This window comes from Staurois parvus, unplaced genomic scaffold (assembly GCF_062004578.1).
Source record: "Staurois parvus isolate SC_StPar_1 unplaced genomic scaffold, SC_StPar_1.0 ptg000487l, whole genome shotgun sequence".
Taxonomy (NCBI): domain Eukaryota; kingdom Metazoa; phylum Chordata; class Amphibia; order Anura; family Ranidae; genus Staurois; species Staurois parvus.
In genome coordinates, this window is record NW_028318283.1 from 1,927,330 (window position 1) to 1,941,304 (window position 13,975).

Here is a 13,975-nt window from a genome sequence, read left to right on the forward strand (position 1 = left end):
CTCTCCCTATACTGACAGATCATATGGGGGCTGCAACCCCCCTTCCTGCTGCCTGGAGATCAGCAGCCCTTGGAGAAGGTGTTTGTGTGCAGCCCCAAATGATGTGAGAAAGGAAGAGGGGGGGGGGAGAGAAGAGGGGGGGAGAGAAGGGGGGGAGAGAGGAGGAGGAGGGGGGGAGAGAGAAGGGGGGGGGAAGGGGAAGAGCGAGAGAGAGAGAGAGAGAGAGAGAGAGAGAAGGGGAAGAGAGGGGGGAGGGGGGGAGAAAGAAGAAGAGGAGAGGGAGAGAGAGCGGGGGGGGGGGGGGAAGAGAGGTGAGAGAGAGAAGGGGAAGAAGGGAGGGAGAGAGAGAGAGAGGGGGGAGAGAGAGAGAGAAGGGGAAGAAGAGAGGAGAGGGGGGGAGAGAGAGGGGTGGGGGGGGAGAGAGAGAGAAAAGGAGAGGGAAGATGTGTATTTCTGTGTGTGTACATGTATCTGTGTGTATATGTGTCTGTATTTGTGTGTGTGTGTGTTTACATGTGTCTCTCTGCGTGTGTGTACATTTGTGTGTATGTACATGTCTGTGTGTGTGTGTGTACAGGTGTCTGTGTGTATGCGTGTCTGTACGTGCCTGTGTGTGCATACATGTGTCTGTATTTGTGTGTGTGTGTGTGTGTTTACATGTGTCTCTCTGTGTGTGTGTGTATGTACGTGTGTGTGTGTGTTTACATGTGTCTCTCTGCGTGTGTGTACATTTGTGTGTATGTACATGTCTGTGTGTGTGTGTACAGGTGTCTGTGTGTGAGTTTGTTGGTGGCGAGTAACTCTAAGGCCTGGCTAGTAGCTCAGGACTTGAAATTTTAAGCCCTACTTTATATGACAATTTTTCACAACTTTTGGTACACAAGCTCGTTTTTGATTTTTTAGGTTCTGTTGACAGAGCTAATCCTGGAGGGACAAACCTCTTGAAGAGCAAAGCAACAGGTTCACTGTAATGACCCTCTTGTCTGTAGCCCGTATTTTCCTTTCCTTCACTCCTCCAGTACTCTGTTGACCCACCAAGAGCGTAGAAAATGCCCGGTACTTCCAGGTATGGAAGAGCAAGTAATTCAGCCCCATTTCTCCCATGTGACATCCCTGGGCCTATCACCAGACACCAGCACTGTCACATGGGGAGGATCCATGGCCCTGTGTGAGCAATGACTTGAGGGACACGTACCTTACACAAGGTGACTTCTCTTTCCAGCTGCCGACCAATGGTGGGAGAATGAGAGAGGTTAGTAGGTGATATCGTGGAGGGAGAATTTTTCGCTTTGCCCTTCATGGGAAAACACGGGTTTCTATATATCCCTTGGAATAGTACTGTCCAATCAAATATATTTTTGATGGAGTTTTCTGGACACTAGTGTCTTCTCGCCATGGATCTTTCATTGTTTTACCGATCATCGAAATAATATATATATGTTCTGTGGTTTGCAGTTCGAAAATGTCTGCTTTGTGGGAGGACGTCTTCAGCAACGCACAGCTGCTAGAGGAGGTGGCGCCCATCGCTGTAGATTTCGCCTTGCTGCAGGGTGTTCTTATGAGGACAAAGGAGAGTCCGAACTCTTCCGATGTAAGTGATGTCTGTTCACATATACAACACAATGTACAGTATATGAACCCTCTTTAGAACGAGTATTTCAAAGGAAAGTGTTGCTATCAACCAACATTCAGATTTAGGGCTTGTTCACGTTAGTGGTTTAGGGGCGGTAAAACTCCATTGTTGAGCCACGTTTTCACCTCTCACCACCAACCACTCCCCCTTTAGCTGTAGAGGAAGCCATGCTTTGCTTCGCAGCTACAGCAGGAATTCTACCCCTGTTGCTTTTTTGTGAGTGTGACGGTAGTCTCTTTGGGTGGGGGGCCCATGGAACCCAGCTCACTTTGGAGAGGTGGGGAGACCCCTGTCTCAGCTCTCCATATCCCTATATTATGTGTAAGTCACCCTGTGCCCATTAGGGGTACAGGGTGATCTGTCCTAATATTGGGGTGGGGGGTTGTTGATTGTTTGATGTTAAGTGGTTGCATCCCATTGTTCTATTGTGTGTCTGGCTTGGGAGCAAACTATTATGGGATGTATGTGTTTATGTGTATTGGCTTGGTGGGGGGTGTCTCAAGCAAAATGATAGAGACTGTGATTTATAAAATACACGGGAAAAAATATTTAGGGTAACTAAATACCTTGGTTAGAAGCTAAGACCTCTGGGTCATGGATGGAGGAAGGGGGAGTGTAGCAGAGAATCGTGTAGGGACATGAGTACAGGAAAATATCCTGTATTCGGGTGTGTTGGGGAAATGTTTTTGAATTATTATGCTTTATATTATTTTTGTTTTTTAGGTTGTGAACTTTGCCCCTTTCACTCTGCTCCCTTCCCCAGTGCCCAGATCCCTCTTTGAACAAGCAAAGTCTGTACAGGAAGACTTTAATCTCCTGGTGGATCGGCTCAGTCAGAACCCCACATTCCTGGAACAGACACTCGCCAGGTATATTTGAGCACATTTTTGCATGCTGCCTGGACCAACCCTTTTGCCAACTTATACCTATAAATGATATTGGATGGTCCTCCAGCCCTTTCCTCCCCAGCCTGACTGTCCCTGGCCCGCCCCATTCATTCATTCATTGGATTTCTGTACTTTCAATCATGGAGGATCGGTATCACATGTTACCTAGGGTATGCAAATAAAGTCTACTTAGGAACGCCCACTCCTCCAGAGTGCCTCAAAAATTTTGGGGGAGAGATTTTATATGCTAGGGTGTAACTTTAATTTTTTACAATTAAAAAATATATATATTTTTTTTTAACTTTTTTTTTTTTTTTCTTCACATAGGAGACAAAATAATTTTTTGGGGTGAAAGGTTCTTTTTAATGAGGTGACGGACTGCTTTGACAACTTATACTAATTGACATTTTGAATGTGGTCAGTACAGTAAAATTTCCATTGCACTGTGGACATTTAAACATTTTTTTTTTTTCTTGTTCATCCCTCATCTGTGGAATGCTGATGCACGGGGACTGTGTTGTAGATCTGTGCAACTGTGCTTGCCATAGGCTTGAAGACCTTAAAAAAAAAAAAAGAGGTTTTTCTTCTGTCATAAGATTGTTGTGTTTTGTGGTCATTTCGCAAATAATCATTTCCAAGTGTTGTAACTTGTAGGATCCAAACAGATCTTATGTAATGGAATTGCTGAATTCTTAACGGATTCTGAATTGAACAGTCATGGCCAAAAATCTTGTCCCCCTTGCATTTCGGTCAGACAATGCACCACTTCACCCAGAAAATTGTTGCAATTACCAATGTTTCGGCATTCTCATGTTTATTTCTGTGGTTTGTATTGGTATAGCACAAAAAAAGTGTAGAATCAAAAAGCCTGAACAAAACTCTGACACATTCCACGCAAAACCCCAAAAATGAACTGGACAAAAGTGTTGGCACCTTCAATGTAATATTTAGGAGTACACCCCTTGGAAAAATAACTGAAATCAGTGGCTTCTTGTAACCATCAATGAGTTTTTTCCACCTCTCTACTGGAATTTTGGAGCACTCTTCCTTCACCAACTGCTCTAGGTCCCTCAGATTGGAAGGGTTTTGAGATCTCTCCACAGGAGCTCTATGGGATTGACATCTGGACTCATTGCTGGCCAGTTCAGTCCTCTCCGGCGCTTAGTCTGAAACCATTTCTGGGAGCTTGTCCTGCTGGAAGACCCATCACCTTTGACGGAGACCCAACATTCTGACACTGGGCCCTACATTGCACCCCAGAATTCTTTGGTAGTCTTCAGATTTCATAATGCCATGCACATGGTCAAGACATCCAGCAAAGCAACCCCAAAACATCAGTGACCCCCCCCACCATGTGAACTGTAGGAACTATATTCTTTTCTTTAACCTCCCTGGCGGTAATCCCGAGTGTAGCTCGGGGTTAACTTTCAGTAACAGAAGCGGTGACCCCGAGCAACACTCGGGATTACAGTGCAGCAGTCCCTTGAGTGCTTACCTTGTCCTGCGTCCCCATCCATGTCCTATGGCCGATTCCGGGTTCCGTTCTCTGTGAGCGTTGGGACGTACGGGGGGCAGAACCGTTGGGAAATTCAAAAAAGTTACAATGTCACACACACAATACATTGTAATATATTAGTATTACATTACTGTATCAATCCATTTCACTTCAGATTTGTCCCCAGTGCTTTGTCCAGTGCCATGCCTGTACTTTGACCGTTCTTTCTGCCATGGCATCCAAAAAGCATCCCTGTATGCCAAAAGCGGTTTTGGACCAGCTAGAAGACAGCGACCGTGAATTAGAATCACTTGCAGAATTGAGCGACAGTGATTTGTGGGGAAATTTGTCATCAGACATTGAAAGTGAGGACAGCGACGATTCTGCGACTGAGCTCAGTGATGTGCGAACTTGATGCACTATTGACTGTGGTATGGATCAGGCAGCGCCCCCAAGATTCCTATTTACTGGAGCACCTGGTATGAAGGTAGACGTCGAACATGACAACCCCTTGGCGTACTTACAATTATTTCTGACCAATGAGGTTATTGAAAAAATTGTTACTGAGGCAAACCGGTACCAAGAACAACAATTGGCTACTCTGCGTCTGAGGTTTTCAAGAAGTAGAAAGTGGGAACCAGTGACCAAAGATGACATTTGGAAATTTCTCGGCCTAATAATACTTCAGGGAGTGGTGGGGAAACCCCTGCAGAAGTGGTATTGGACAACCAATAAATTACTTGCTACTCCATTCTTTGGCACGGTCCTGTCAGAGTACAGATTTTCCCTGATCATTAAATTTTTACACTTTGTATTTCAATGTTTTTATTAATTTCTAAACAGTTTAAGACAAGAGCAACAAAACACGGCCACGCAGGGGCTATCAATTGCACATAAAAAAAACAGTGCTCTAACACCAACCGAGCAAAAGGTGCGCCCACGCAGGGGCTATCAATGGCACATAAATGACAAAAACATTAGTATAACTCCGATAGTAACTCAAACTAAAGGCAGCTATCCACCGCCACACCAAAAACAAACAGAACAAGAAAAGGAAAGAGGAGTACAAAAGGAAAAAGATATAAAGACCAAGAGCTGGGGTCCAAGAACGCCAACACCGATCAATATTGCAACCCCAGACTAGCCTGGGGGAGCGTGGGAAAAGCATATTGCAACCACGGCTCCCATATTTTCAAGAATTTCCGTTGGGAGTCGTTACAGATACTCATTGACCATCATAGTAGTCCTACGGTCACGAACCCACTGAAAAGGGACAAACGGGCGCTTCCGTGCCTGAGCAATTTGGAAATTTTTGCACTTTGAAAACAACAAAGAATTTGACGAAGATACTCATCCTGCACCAAAACTAAAGAAAATTTGGGAAGTATCTCAAATGATTCTAAAGAATTTCCAACGGAGCTATGTGCAAGAAAGAGATATCAGCATAGATGAAAGTCTAATGGCCTACAAGGGAAGGCTCAGCTGGGTGCATCAAAGAGAGCACGTTTTGGCATAAAATCCTACATGCTATGTGAATTGTCAACTGGCTACATTTGGAATTCAGTCATATACACTGGAAAAGGAACTAAATTCAATCCAAAATACAGCTATGGAATGGCAACATCTTCCGTTCTTTCAGTAATTGACCCATTGCGAAATCAGGGCTATTGCGTAAAAACCGACAACTTTTATACATCTCCTGAACTTTATGAGTTTCTTCTGCAAAACAAAACAGATGCCTATGGAACCATTACGGCTAACTGGCTCGACATGCCGCCAATGTTTGGCAATAGGAAGCTGAAGACTGGAGAAATGGTTGCCTGGCAGGCAAAATTACATTACATTACATTACATTACATTGAGTTTATATAGCGCCAAAGGGTTTGCTCAGCGCTGTACAATAGAGGGGGGGACAATACATGAAACATTACAGCAGCTACGAACAGCACACGAGGGGTAAGAGGGCCCTACTCTTCCGAGCTTACAATCTGGGAGGGAGGGGGTAGTGGTACAGGAGGAAGTGGCTGTGGGGGATGGAGTGGTAGGAGGAATGAAGGAGAGCAGCAGTTAGGTGAGGGTGGGGTAGGCTTCCCTGAAGAGGTGGGTTTTCAGGGAGCGCCTGAAGGTGAGAAGGGAAGGTGACCGTCTGATGGATTGGGGTAGTGAGTTCCAGAGGATGGGGGAGGACCTGGAGAAGTCTTGCAGACGTGCGTGTGAGGAGGAGACCAGGGAGCAAGATAGAAGGAGGTCCTGTGAAGAGCGAAGGGTACGGGTAGGGTGGTACTTGGGAATCAGGTCGGTGAGGTAGTTAGGGGCAGTGTTGTGAATGGCTTTGTAGGTCAGAGTGAGTAGTTTGAATTTGATGCGTTGGGCGATAGGGAGCCAGTGGAGGGAGAGGCAGAGGGGGGTGGCAGAGGTGGAGCGGCTGGTGAGGTGGATGAGTCTGGCAGCTGAGTTCAGGATGGTCTGAAGCGGGGAGAGTTTGCACTGGGGTAGGCCGGTGAGGAGGGAGTTGCAGTAGTCAAGGCGTGAGATAATCAGGGAGTGCACAAGTAGTTTAGCGGTGTCTGGGGTAAGGAAGGTGCGTATTTTGGCGATATTGCGGAGGTGGAGCCTGCATGTGTTTGTCAGTGATTTGACATGAGGTTGGAAGGAGAGGTTAGAGTCCAGAATGACCCCAAGGACTTTGGCTTGCGGGGCGGGATTGATGGTGGTGATGTTAGTAGTGATGGATAGGATGGGGGGGGGGCGCGGGCAGGAGGGAAGACGAGAAGCTCGGTTTTGGAGAGGTTGAGTTTGAGGAAATGGAGCGACATCCAGTCAGAGATGTCGTTTAGGAGGTGAGTGATGCGGGCGGAGAAAGTGGAGGTGAGGTGAGGGGTGGAGAGGTAAATTTGAGTGTCATCAGCATAGAGATGGTAGTTGAAGCCGTGGGAGTGTATGAGTTTGCCAAGGCAGGAGGTGTAGATGGAGAAGAGAAGGGGTCCAAGGACAGAGCCCTGGGGGACCCCAACAGAGAGGGGGAGGGAAGGGGAGGTGGCACCATTGTAGGAAACGCTGAAGGAGCGTCGGGATAGGTAAGAGGAGAACCAGGAGAGAGCGGTGTCTCTGATGCCAAGGGAGAATAGTTTATTAAGGAGGAGGGGGTGGTCAACTGTGTCGAAGGCCGCGGAGAGGTCCAGGAGGAGGAGGACAGAGTAGTCGCCTTTGGCTTTGGCGGTAAGTAGGTCGTTGGTGATTTTGAGGAGGGCGGTTTCGGTGGAGTGTAGGGGACGGAAGCCGGACTGTAGTGGATCAAGGAGGTTGTTGTCAGTTAGGTGGGCGCTTAGGCGGTTGTAGACTAAGCGCTCCAGGAGTTTGGAAGTGAGTGGCAGCAGGGAGATGGGTCTGAGGTTGTTTGGGTCAGAGGGGTCCAGGGAGGGCTTTTTGAGTATGGGGGTGATGTGCGCATGCTTTAGGGGGGAGGGGAATACGCCGGTAGAGAGGGAGAGATTGAAGATGTGGGTGAGGGAGCAGATGAGGGAAGAGGGGGGTGACTGGAGGAGTCGAGAGGGGATAGGGTCTAGGGGGCAGGTAGTGAGGCGGGCTTCAGAGAAGACCCTGGTGACTTCCTCAGTGGTAGCGGGGCTGAAGGAGTGCAGAGCTGGTGGGGTTACGGTAAGCGGGGTCTTGGGTGTGGAGGGGGGCAGTGCGGTTGCGAGGTCAGAGGAGGGAAGAGATGAGGGGGAGATAGGGGGGGGGAGGCTAGGTGGGGAGGTAGATTGCGAGTTGACTATGTCCTGACGGATTGCATCAATTTTATTGTGGAAATGAGTGGCAATCTCGTGGGCGGTGAGTGAGGTACTGAGTGGAGGAGGGGGGGGGAGAGAGCAGGGAGTTGAAGGTGGAGAAGAGTCGGCGAGGGCAGGAGGAGAGGGTGTTAATCAGGTTTACGAAGTAAGCCTGCTTGGCGGCGTGGAGGGAGGAGGTGTAAGTGAGGAAGGCAGATTTGTAGAGGGAGAATGAACGGGGGGACCTGGTTTTGCGCCATAGTCTCTCCAGCGCACGACTGCGACGTTTGAGGCATTTAGTGTGGTCGTTCTGCCATGGTTGGAGCGGTCTGGGTTTGATGTAGCGTGTGGTTAGGGGTGCCAGAGAGTCTAGGGTAGCTGATAGTGAGTCGTTGTACGTGTTAGTGGCTAGGTCAGGACAAGACAGTGGAAGGATGCTGTCGTGTAGGCGGTCGGCAGCTGAGTGGAGGGGGGCCGGGTTCAGGTTGCGAAGGTTGCGGCTGGTGATGGTTTGGCGCTCTGGGGGGGGGGAGTTAGGGGAAGGGGAGATGGAGAACGTGAGGAGGTGGTGGTCGGAGAGAGGGAAGGGGGTGTTAGAGAACTGGTTGAGGGTACAGAGGTGGGAGAAGACGAGGTCCAGGGTGTTCCCAATGATGTGGGTGGAGGATTGAGTGTGCTGTGTGAGCGCGAAGGAGGAGGTTAGGTGGAGGAATTGGGAAGTAGCCGGGCTGTTGTCATTGATGGGGATATTGAAGTCCCCGAGGATGATGGTTGGTAGCTCAGAGGAGAGGAAGAAGGGAAGCCAGGCAGCGAAGTCATCCAGGAAGCGGGGTATGGATCCGGGAGGCCTGTAGATCACTGCGATCCTTAGGGGGGTGGGTGAGAAGAGCCGGATGCAGTGAGCCTCGAAGGAGGAGAAAGTTAGGGAGGGAGGATTAAGGAGGACCTGGAAGGTGCTCAGCGGTGATAGGAGCAGGCCGACCCCACCACCTTTGTGACCGCTCAGTCTTGGTGAATGGGACCAGACGAGACCTCCATAGGAGAGTGCCGCAGGGGAGGTGGAGTCAGTGGCCTGTACCCAGGTTTCGGTGATGGCTAGGAGGTTAAGGGAGCGGGAGATAAAGAGGTCATGGATGGCAGTAAGTTTGTTGCAGACCGAGCGGGCGTTCAGGAGTGCAACCGAGAGAGGGGGGATGGATGCGGGGAGAAGGGGCACAGATATGAGGTTGAGGGGGTTACGGCAGCTGGCGGGAGCAGGGGGGTCCCTAGAGGAGGGGTGAGGTGGCGAGGGGCCAGGGTTCGGGGAGATGTCCCCAGCAGATAGGAGAAGGGTGAGGAAGGTGGCATGGGAATGGGAAGTGTAGAAGCGTGTGGGTCTGATAGTGGTGGCACGTGGGTCGACGGGGGAGTGGAGTAGCAGGAGGAGGTGGTGAGTGCCGTAGTGAAGGGGCAATGTAGAGCTGTTTTGGGGGGGTAGGCGGGTAGAGGGAGGCGATTTTTGGGATGGTGGAGAGGAAAATGAGGAGGAGGAGTGCAGGAGGCATGTTGGGGTGGGTGCGGTGACAGTTGGGTCAGGGGAGGTGAAGGGATACAGGTCAGGGCAAGGTGTGTGGGGAATCTGTGTTACCATGGGAGAGTCATTTGAGTCCTTCTGTAGGGGTAGAGTGAGGGTGGAGGGCGGCAGCTGGTTGGCAGCAGTCTGTGGGTGCAGTAAGCTGGCGACCATGGGTGCTGTGGCATGTCTTCAGTGGGTACGGTGGTTCGGCTAGTGGAGGGGTCGTAGGGTGCGATGGCTGGGGGTGATGGTAGGCACGGCGACTGGTGATGCTGGCGGCTCGGTGACTGGGGTTGTTGAGGCCAGGCGTCGGGTGCTGAGGGCTCGGCGTCGTGAGGCGCTGAAGGTGTTGAAGGATCGTCATCAGAGTCGAGCGGGGCGTTGCGGTAGCGATCGTCGGCCCTGCGTGGTTTGTGCTCAACCGTGATCTGTTGCGGCCGGTAGGAGAGACCGCGGCTTCAAGGGTCGTGGTGGGCCATTAGTCGCCGGGGCGTCGCCAGAGGGAATAGCGTGCCGGAAATCAGGGTGCTGGGCGAGCGGTCCCTGGTGTGGTGGCTGGCTGGTAATCCCAGGTGGGGTGGTGGGCAGGGGATCCCCGATGGGATGGTGGCCGTGCTATCCCTGGTGGGGTAGTAGCGATCCCTGGAGGGATAGTGGCTTAGGGTCCCTGGTGGTTTGGGGTTTCAGGTGGATGGTGGGATCCCTGAGTGAGTGAGTCCCTGGAGGCTGGCGGTGTGATGGTGGTTGGGCTCCCTGGTGGGTAGTGGGCGCCCCTGGTGAAGTACCTGGTGTCCTGGAGCGTCGGGGTGGAGGTGGATCCCTCCTGGGTTAGCAGGACCGTTGGTGGTGGTGGTAGCTTCCCGGAGCAGCGGAGGCGTCCCGCCGCGGCCGCAATTCCCGCCGCGATTCCAGCCACGGCTGGCAGGAAACACCGCGGCTTCGGGTGCCGCGGTAGGCCTCAGGCTGCTGCGAACCGCTGGAGGGACGGAGTGACTGTGGGTGTTGGTGGGGACCTCGGCAGCAGACACAGGGGCCCGGATGGGCCCTGATGGCAGCGGTAGGGGCGCAGGGGTGATCCCCTGATCGGCGGGGACCGAGGAGCGGAGTGGCAGTAGTCCGGGCTGATGTCCGGCGATCCTGGTCGGCCGCGCCAGAAATCGAGGCCGCGGCTTCAGGTGCCGGGTAGGCCGCAAGTCCCGGAGCTCCGGGAGAAAGGTCCAGTGGCCTTCCCTGGCTGGCGAACAGGGACCGGAGGGTCGTGGGGCCCCCGTCAGGGTCCGCTGCCGCCCAGATGGCAGCGGATTGGGGCCGGGGGAGCAGGAGCTCGCCGAGACACGTCCGTCTCGCCGGACGTCCGGAGTGGTGGCACTGCGAGGGCGTGACAAGAAAGATGTGCGCCTAATGGGTACGATTCATAATACCTCCACTGTTATGGTACGCACAAAAGGTGGGACAGAAATCCTGAAGCCACAAGTAGTGATAGACTACAATAACACCATGGGAGGTGTTGACAGAGCCGACCAAGCAATGACATTCTACCCAGCAAAGAGGAAACAGCAAAAAAGTACTACAAGAATATCTTCAGGCATCTTCTTGACCAATGCTTGTGGAATGCCTACATTCTGCTCCAAAAAAAAAGAGTTACTGCGATTCATTCGGACTTCAGTTGGAAAAGTGCGAACGTATCTTTGTAAACCACCAAACACCATCAACGGCTGTGAATAGAGGTTGACGTGCTGTTGGCGTTGTCAACCCAGAACACTTCATGGACTATATCCCACCAACTGTTGGCTTTGTCAACCCAGAACACTTCATGGACTATATCCCACCAACTGTTGGCTTTGTCAACCCAGAACGACTGACTGGTCGATACTTCATGGACTACATCCCACAACCGAGAAAAAGTCCGCACCTACTAGGATGTGCGTGGTTTGTTGCTCGAAGCGAGATGACCGTGGAAGGAAAATCAGAAAGGAAACCAGGTTCCATTGTCCTGATTGTGACGTCAGAGTTTTGTGCAGTTCCATGTTTAAAAATTTTTCGTACCCGGGAGGTTTACTAAACTAATATTGCATCCTTGTTTGGACAAATGTCAATGTTTTTGGATTGATTATTATTACAGGTACCTTTTTATAGTGCTGTCAATTTACGCAGTGCTTTACATGTATATATTGTACATTCACATCAGCCCCTAACCCTCAAGGGGTGTACAATCTAAGGTCCCTAACTCACATTCATACATACACATACTAGGGCCAATTTAGACCGGAGATAATTTACCTACCAACATGAGTTTGGAGTGTGGGAGGAAACTGGAGTACCCAGAGGAAATCCATGCAGGCACAGGGAGAACAAACTCCAGGCAGGTGGTGCGTGGTTGGGATTCGAACCAATGACCCTAGTACTGCCAGGCGGAAGTGCTAACCATTTAGCCACTGTGCTGCCCAGATTACATTATTGAATTAAATTTATTATTATAAGATTATTTTTTATAATTTTTCTGATTTCGTGTTTCAAACTTTCTCATACCCGGGATGTTTACTAGACTCTTGTTTTGGACTTTAAGTGAGTTATTCCTAAACCTACAATATAAAACAAATTTCCATGCAAAACAATGTATCGCTTTGGATTAAAAAATACTGACATCAGACAGCCAGGGAGGTTAAATGCCTCATTGCTTTTTCTGAAAACCGTAGATTGATGGGCTTTACCAAAAAGCTGTCATTTAGTTTCGTCTGTCCACAACATATTCTCCTAAAAGGGTTTTGGCTTCTTCAGGTCAGTTTTGGCAAACTCCAATCTGGCTTTTTTATGTCTCTGTGTCAGCAGTGGGGTCCTCCTGGGTCTCCTACCATATTTCTGTGTCAGCAGTGGGGTCCTCCTGGGTGTCCTACCATATTTCCGTGTCAGCAGGGGGGTCCTCCTGGGTGTCCTACCATATTTCCGTGTCAGCAGTGGGGTCCTCCTGGGTCTCCTACCATATTTCTGTGTCGGCAGTGGGGTCCTCCTGGGTCTCCTACCATATTTCTGTGTCGGCAGTGGGGTCCTCCTGGATCTCCTACCATATTTCTGTGTCGGCAGTGGGGTCCTCCTGGATCTCCTACCATATTTCTGTGTCAGCAGTGGGGTCCTCCTGGATCTCCTACCATATTTCTGTGTCAGCAGTGGGGTCTTCCTGGATCTCCTACCGTAGTGTCCCTTTTCATTCAGATGGTGACGTATAGTGCGAGCCGACACAGTTGTACCCTGTGGCTGAAGGTCAGCTGGAATTTGTCTGGAAGTTGATCGAGGTTCTTTATCCACCATTCACAACAATCCTTTGTTGCAATCTTTGATCAAGTTTTCTCTTTTGTCCACGTCTAGGGAGATTAGCTACAGTGCCATGGGCTGTAGATTTCTTTACAATGTTGCGCACAGTGGACACAGGAACATTAAGATCTCTGTAGATGGACTTGTAACCTTGAGATTGTCCATGCTTTTCCTCAATTTATGTTCTCCAATCCCCAGACAATTCTTTGCTGCTCTTTCTCTTCTCCATGTGGCACACAAAGACACACAACAAAAAGGTGGAGTCCATTTTTCACCATTTTATCTGGTTGCCGGTGTGATCTCTATATTGTCAGCACCTGGTCATTGATACAGGGGAGTTTAATGACAAATTACAGGACGTCACAAGCTTCCAATGCAATTATTTCTTACAATTTTGAGACGGTGCCAATAATTTTGACCAATCCATTTTTGGGGTTTTGCATGAAATGTGTCAGATTTGGCTTTGTTTCTGCACTTTTTTGTGTCCTACCAATACAAACCAAAGAAATAAACAGGAGAATGCTGAAACATTTGTAATTGCAACAGTTTTCCGGGTGAAGTAGTGCATCATCAGGGGGGACAAAAGTTTTGGGCATGATTGTACATCGCTTACTTGATATACCAGATTATCTGGTGGAAAGGCGTAGTTGCTTTTTTACATTTTTTTTTTTCTATCATTGCGTATTCCAGTGCCATGAAGGTGGACGATTTTATCGAACGACTTTTTAAAGTCTACAGACACGTTTTGCATGAAGGTCTGGCACAGGTATATTAGCAATTCTTATAACCTGCATATATGGCAGTATGTCCACTTCTCACTTTGTGTATCTAAATCTGATCTGTTTGGTGTTTTTAGTCTGTGTTTTTAGGCATCAATCGATCGGATTATATGTTTGACTGCAAAGAAGATGGGACAACGGCGCTGAAGCAGATTGAGATTAATACCATCGCTGCAAGTTTCGGAGGCCTCTCATCAAGGACGCCTGCAGTTCACCAGTAAGAAAGGGATTAGAGGGAAGGAAGTGGTTAATGTGCTTGCCTCCTTCTAAGCCTCTATAATACCTAATGCCTAGTTCACAGGATGAGAAAATCGGACGAAAAATACAGATTTTTGGAGCGATCGTCCAATAATATGATCGTGGCTTTCGAGAGCCGTTCACAACAGTTTATGCGAAATAAATCCGAACAGACCAGCACGAAAAATGAACAATGTTCATTTAATCAGTACAGTATTCAACCTGAAAAAAATCGAGTGACCTGCGCATGCTCAGGAACAAAAGAATACAATTCATCTCTTCCGAAGTTGTATTCTGTCATACGTGAAGT

The 13,975-nt window shown here is 49.5% G+C and overlaps 2 protein-coding genes across 4 annotated transcripts in view; one reads left to right on the forward strand and one right to left on the reverse strand.

Annotated features, from left to right (window-relative positions):
• LOC149452246 (glutathione synthetase-like) overlaps window positions 1–13,975 on the forward strand; it is a 47,989-nt gene that overhangs the window by 8,901 nt on the left and 25,113 nt on the right. For all 3 annotated transcript variants that reach the window (XR_016314903.1, XR_016314902.1, XM_089689632.1), the window contains exons 2-5: window positions 1,456–1,591; window positions 2,357–2,502; window positions 13,340–13,415; window positions 13,506–13,645. Coding sequence is in view for 1 of the 3 variants with exons in the window: in XM_089689632.1 (XP_089545758.1) it covers window positions 1,463–1,591; window positions 2,357–2,502; window positions 13,340–13,415; window positions 13,506–13,645 (491 nt within the window). In the remaining 2 variants the exon portion in view is untranslated. The remainder of the gene's footprint in view (window positions 1–1,455; window positions 1,592–2,356; window positions 2,503–13,339; window positions 13,416–13,505; window positions 13,646–13,975) is intronic.
• The window catches only part of ACSS2 (acyl-CoA synthetase short chain family member 2), a 97,808-nt gene continuing 86,698 nt past the window's right edge, over window positions 2,866–13,975 (reverse strand). The window contains exon 18 of the mRNA XM_089689630.1: window positions 2,866–3,078. Coding sequence (XP_089545756.1) covers window positions 3,005–3,078 — 74 coding nt within the window. The 3' untranslated portion in view covers window positions 2,866–3,004. The remainder of the gene's footprint in view (window positions 3,079–13,975) is intronic.